Source organism: Equus quagga, chromosome 15, assembly GCF_021613505.1.
Source record: "Equus quagga isolate Etosha38 chromosome 15, UCLA_HA_Equagga_1.0, whole genome shotgun sequence".
Classification (NCBI taxonomy): domain Eukaryota; kingdom Metazoa; phylum Chordata; class Mammalia; order Perissodactyla; family Equidae; genus Equus; species Equus quagga.
Window position 1 is genome coordinate 9644904 of NC_060281.1, and position 6000 is coordinate 9650903.

Below are 6000 nucleotides of genomic sequence, written 5' to 3' on the forward strand. Positions count from 1 at the left end.
TACCAGGTGCTCATAGCGAATAACGGAGCGAAATCTCCTCTCCTCTCCAGCAGAGGGAGGGGAAAGGAGCCATTTTGAAACACCCCAGAGCAATCTATTCTTCTTAACAAGGCCTGCCCTCAGGAGACACTATCTTACCAGAGCCTAAATGGCTAGGGTTTTATCAGAGCCTAACCTACTGGGGGGATGGGAAATACCCAACTCCAGCCTCCTTTAGCCATCTTGTCCCACCAAAGGGGGGGGGGGGGGGGACTGTAATCACTGTTGAAGTTCATAGCCCAGGGCCACAGGCTCACTGAAAAACTGAGACCTAACTACAGGACTGCAGAGCGATCCCTCCCCGACCCCCACCTCACCACCACAATACTAACAGCCTGTTTACTGGAATTCTTTTCACCCATTGTGTCATGTCTACCTTTTAACCGATAGTCACAAGGCATATGAAAAGATAAAGAATACAATTTGAAAAGACTGAACAAGCCCCAGAACTAGAGTCAGATATGGCAGGGATGTTAGAATTATCTGGGAATTTAAAATAACTAAGGGCTACAATGGAAAAAGCAGACAACATGCAAGAACAGATAGTGTCATAAGAAGAAAGATGGAAATTCTAAGAAAGAATCAAAAAGAAGCGCTAGAGATCATAAACACTGTTAACAGAAATGAGGAATGCCTTTGGTGGGCTTATAAGTAAACATGGCTGAGGAAAGAATTTTTGAGCTTGAGGATGTATCAATAGGAACTTCCAAAACTGAAGAAAAGAGATTGAAAAAAACAAAAACAGAATATTCAAGAACTGTAGGACAACTATGAAAAGTTTAACACACAAAGTAATGGGAATACCAGAAGGAGAAAAAAGAGAAGAACAGAAGCAATATTTGAAGCAATAATGATGGAGAATTTCCCCAAATTAATGTCACACACCAAACCACAGATCCAGAAAGCTCACAGAACACCAAGCAGGATAAATGCCAAAAAAACCCCAAAAAAGAATGCCTAGGTATATCATACTCATACTTCAGAAAATCAAAAATAAATAAAAAATCTTGAAAGAAGCCAGAGGAAAAGAATCTTACCTATAGAGAGGCAAAAATAATTACATCTAACTTATCTCAGATACTATGCAAACAAGAGAGTGGAGTGAAATATTTAAACTGTTTAAGAGAAAAAACACACAAATCTAGAATTCTGTACCCTGTGAAATTATCCTTCAAAAGAGAAGGAGAAATAAAGATGTTCTCAAACAAAAATTGAGATAATTTGTTGCCAGTAGACCTGCAATGCAAGAAAAAAAGAAGTTCTTTAAAGAGAAGGAAAATGATATAGGCCAGAAATTCAGATCTACCTAAAGAAGAACATCAGAGAATGATAAGGAAAGGTAAAGTAAAAACTTCCATTTTTCTTATTCTTAGTTGATCTAACAGACAACAAGTTGTTCAAACTAATAATAGGAACAATGTATTCGATTATGTGTGCTTCTGTATATATCTGTGTGTGTGTGCCTTTGTATGCTTATGCTTATGAAATGAATGACGAATGATACAAAGGAATTCGAAATATCTAGTTATTATAAGGTACTTGCACTTATAACACCTGTGATGTGGTATCACATGATCTGAAAGGGGACTTAGATTACTTGTAAATATAGAGTGAAAACTCTAAAAAGTAAAAAAGAAGTATAATTGATATGCTAAGAAAGGGGAACAAAAGAATCATATAAAATACTCAAAACCACAAAAGGCAGAAAGAATGTGAAAACAAAAACAGAAACAAAGAATAACAGCAACAAACAGAAAACAGTAACAAATATGGTAGATATTAATACAACTATATCAATAATTACTTTAAATGTTAATGGTCTAAATTCATCATTTAAAAACACAGATTGTCAGAGTGAATCAAAAAGACCCAATTATATGTCTGTCTACCAGAGAGCCACTTTCAATATAAAGACACATAGAGTTTAAAAGTAAAAGGATGGAGGGGCCAGCCCCACAGTCTAGTGGTTAAGTTCAGTATGCTCTGCTTTAGCGGCCCAGGTTCTTGGGTTCAAATCCCAGGCAAAGACCCACAACACTCATTAGACATGCCGTGGTGGCAACCCACATATAAAATAGAAGAAGACCAGCACAGATGTTAGTTCAGGGCTAATCTTCCTCAAGAAAAAAAAAGAGGAAGACTGACAACAGATGTTAGCTTGTGGCTAATTTTTCTCAACAACAAAAAAAAGGTAAAGGGATGGAGAAAGATATACCATGCTAACAATAATCCAAAGAAAGCAGAAATAGCTATACTAGTTTCAGACAGACCAGACTTCAGAGCAAGGAAATTTATCAGGGATAAGAAAAGGAGCATTACATAATGATAAAGGGATGAATACTCCAAGAAGACATAACAAGACTTAATGTGTATGCACTTAACAACAAAGCATGAAAATATCTGAGGCAAAAACTGACAAAACTTCAGGGAGAAAGAAATGAATCCACTATTATAGGTAGAGACCTCAACACCCCTCCATCAGAAATGGACAGATCCAGCAGGCAGAAAATCAGCAACAACGTATTCAGCAACTCAAATGAACTCAACACCACCATCAATCAACTGGATATAAGTGATTTCTACAAAGGGCTACACCCAACAACAGCAGATTACACATTCTTCTCAGCCCACACGTAACCAACCACTCTACTGTGAGATGTCTATAGCGCGGAAGGCTCTGCAAGTGTCAGGGCAGGGGTAAGTGGGAACTCTGTACTTTTCTGCTTGTTTTGCTGTGAATATAAAACTGCTCTAAAAAAATTGTCTATTAATTTAAAAAAATAATAAATGTGTCAAATAATATGAATTCATCAAGTGTTTGTTAAGTGTAATATTTTTTAACGCACAGAGTTTAAATTAAAAACAAAATAAAACAAACAGAATGGAGTGGAATAAATAAGATACAATTTAACAGGAATAAGAAATATAAAATCCTGCATTTAAACTAATGAAAAAATCAACCAAATAAGTGATGAATACTGGGACCTGGAAATTGACAGGAAGAGCCCCTGGGAGTCTTACTTGGCCAGGCTAACTGCCTGGTGTAGTTGCTTAGAAAAGCTATAGACTTGCTCAACAGAAGTATCTGGTCAATGGTTTTCAAAGTTTACAAGACATAAAAATCACCCAGGGAACTTGTAAATACATCGGATTTTATGTCTGGGGGTGGTGCCTGAGGATCTGCATTTCTAAAAGGTATCTTAAGTGACTGCCACAAGTGATGAGAACCACTCATGGTGTGTACCAGTACCGACCACCTTTTCATCTATTAAGTATGAATGTATAGGCATTTTTTAATGCTCTGGATGCTTCTGGACACGTGGAACATCTTCCTAAAAATTCTGTTTGTGATTATTTGATCTTTAACAGCCTAAAAGTGTGATCTTTTTTTAAAAGCATTTCATTTAAGACGCTAAAACAAAAACACAGTTTTGACATATACTGTAATAAGCTTTATTAATCTAAAAAATTTACTAATATGGACTATTAAATCATTCTCTAACATACCAGACAAATGAGAGCTTTTCAAGGTATGCTCAGAGAACTATTTTAGAGAAACATTGTTGAACTCAGAAATCTACAGAAAACAGTTGAACAGAGATTTCTTTTTTAAACCTACAATTCAGGCAAATTGATACATGTTTGATACCATGACTTGTTAAATTCCTCACTTAATCTTTGTTAATCAGATGATAGCAATGAGAACAAAACATGCTTTTCCTTCGTAGTCTTGAAAACTCAGGAATTTACTATTCTAAAATTAGAGGTTTTCAATTTCAGAAAGGTTTGAAAACCCTGTATGAGTCTTCTAAGACACTTGCAGAACGAGACAAGAAGGACAGCAGCAGGTGAAGGGGGAAACTGAGAAGTGAAGGGTCTGGCACAGCACAAACTGAAGCACAGCCGAATGAATTCCTCCTGCCCGACCTCGTTCAGTAACAAGACAGAGCGCTGGCAGAGTAAGGGGGCTCTAGCTTGACTCTGACAACTGACACAAGCTACAAACCAGTTCCTGTCGGTAACGCAAAAAGCCATTACCTTGATCCGTGTTTCCTACAGAGCTCTTGGGTTTCAGAGCATCGCAAACATATCCAGCAGAAGCACTTACCATGATAATCCCCTTGGCTTGGTGGATTGGTTAGAATAATCTTCAGGCAACTGAAAGGTGTGTAGTCTGTCCTCTTGCCTTCCTTTCCGAAGCTGTGCCGGATATTGTAGGAGTAGCCTTTATCAAACTGATTGGAGGGAAAGAAAAAAAGAGACAAAGTAAGGCAATACTGTGCTAGTGGTGTCAGCAATGCCAGCTAGAAGCAAAGAGTACAAAGCAGTACTTTCTAAACTAAACTCAGTACTCACAGACAGATGCACATTTATATGTCATACACATCACTTGGGTTCTTTAGGATACAAAAAAACTTTTTTAAGGTGCAAAACTTATAGGAAACAAATTTGTCAGGTAGAGATAGCTAATGTTTATGTTTAGACGTTTAAAAAGGAGGATAATCCTTTCCTAAGAATAATCGATTTGCCCATTTCCTGGTTCGATTCCAAATATTACACTAGATGGACACCGGCCCAGCCTCTTTTCTACTCCCCTTACCCTTGTTCGCCCAGAATTCCCACACGATACCCATTCTACTTCTGAAATGCCTCCTAACCTAATTCATCCCCTCCTCTGTATTTTCACTTTACAAAGAAAGCAGTCAGCAAACACTTGATGAATGAATGAACTACTGCCATTGCCTCCTGCCTGGAATTCCTGACTCCATAAAACAAGCTAATGGGATAGAAAGGACTTTGAAATGGATGGGATAAGAAGAAAAAAAGGAACTAATTTTTATGGAAAGGCTCAGTATAGTGGGACTAAGCTGTCCAATATTTTAAGGAAAGTAGGAAAGAGAATCAGAATAAGAGATAGGAAAATACTGTGTTATTTTTGGGGCTAGATTTTTTAATTTGAATTCATAATTTACATATAGTGAAATGCACAGATCTCAAGCCTATAGTTTGATTGGTTCTGACAAATCACTGTGCCTATGTAACTCACACCCCTATCAAAAGAGAGAACACTTCTATGAACCCACACAGTTCCCTTGTGTCTTTTCTCAGTCAACATTCTTCCCCTCCCTCCACAGCCAGAAGCAACTACTGATCGGATTTTTGTCACTACAGTTTTAGCCATTCTACAACTTTCTATAAATGGAATGATACAGTATAAAGTGTTTTGCGTCTGACTTCTTTCATGTCTTTTTATGTTTCTGAGATTTATCCATGCCATTTCATGAATCAGTAGTTTGTTCCTTTTATTGCTGCATAGTGTTTCATTGTATGAATCTATCAGATAGTGAATCTAGTCTCCTGTTGATGGACACCAGGGCCTTTCCAGTTTTTGGGTATTATCAATAAAGCTGCCATGAATATTCTTATAGATGACTTTTGTGGATATATATTTTCATTTCTCTTCGATAAATACTTAGGAGTGGAATTGTTGCCCAGTTTTTCAACGTGGCTGTCCTAGTTTATACCCTCACCAGCAATGCGTGAGAGTTCTACACTCTTCTCAAAGTTTGGTGTTGTCAATTGTGTTCATCGCAGCCATTCTAATAGGTGGGGAGTGGTATCTCATTTTGCACTTCCCTGATGACTAATATGTTGAGCACTTTCTCATGCACTTTCTTGGCTAGTGATATGCCTTATTTTGTGAAGTATCTCTTCAAATCTTTTACCGATTTAAAAAATGCAACTGCTTCTTTTAATTATTCCATTGTAAGAATTCTTTATATATTCTGGGATATAAGCCCTTTGAAAGAGAAAGGTGTTACAAATATCTTCTCATAGTCTGTGGCTTGCCTATTTACCTTCTTGATGCTGTCTTCTGTAAAATGAGCAGACGTTTTTATTTTTGAGGAACCCCAATTTATCGGCTTTTTCATGGTGGTGCTCTGTGCGTCCTCTCTGAGA

General features: G+C 37.4%; 1 protein-coding gene across 3 annotated transcripts in view; it reads right to left on the reverse strand.

Moving 5' to 3' along the window:
• The window catches only part of PRIM2 (DNA primase subunit 2), a 257546-nt gene that overhangs the window by 35401 nt on the left and 216145 nt on the right, over window positions 1-6000 (reverse strand). For all 3 annotated transcript variants that reach the window (XM_046639613.1, XM_046639612.1, XM_046639614.1), the window contains exon 11: window positions 4148-4274. In XM_046639613.1, coding sequence (XP_046495569.1) covers window positions 4148-4274 — 127 coding nt within the window. The remainder of the gene's footprint in view (window positions 1-4147; window positions 4275-6000) is intronic.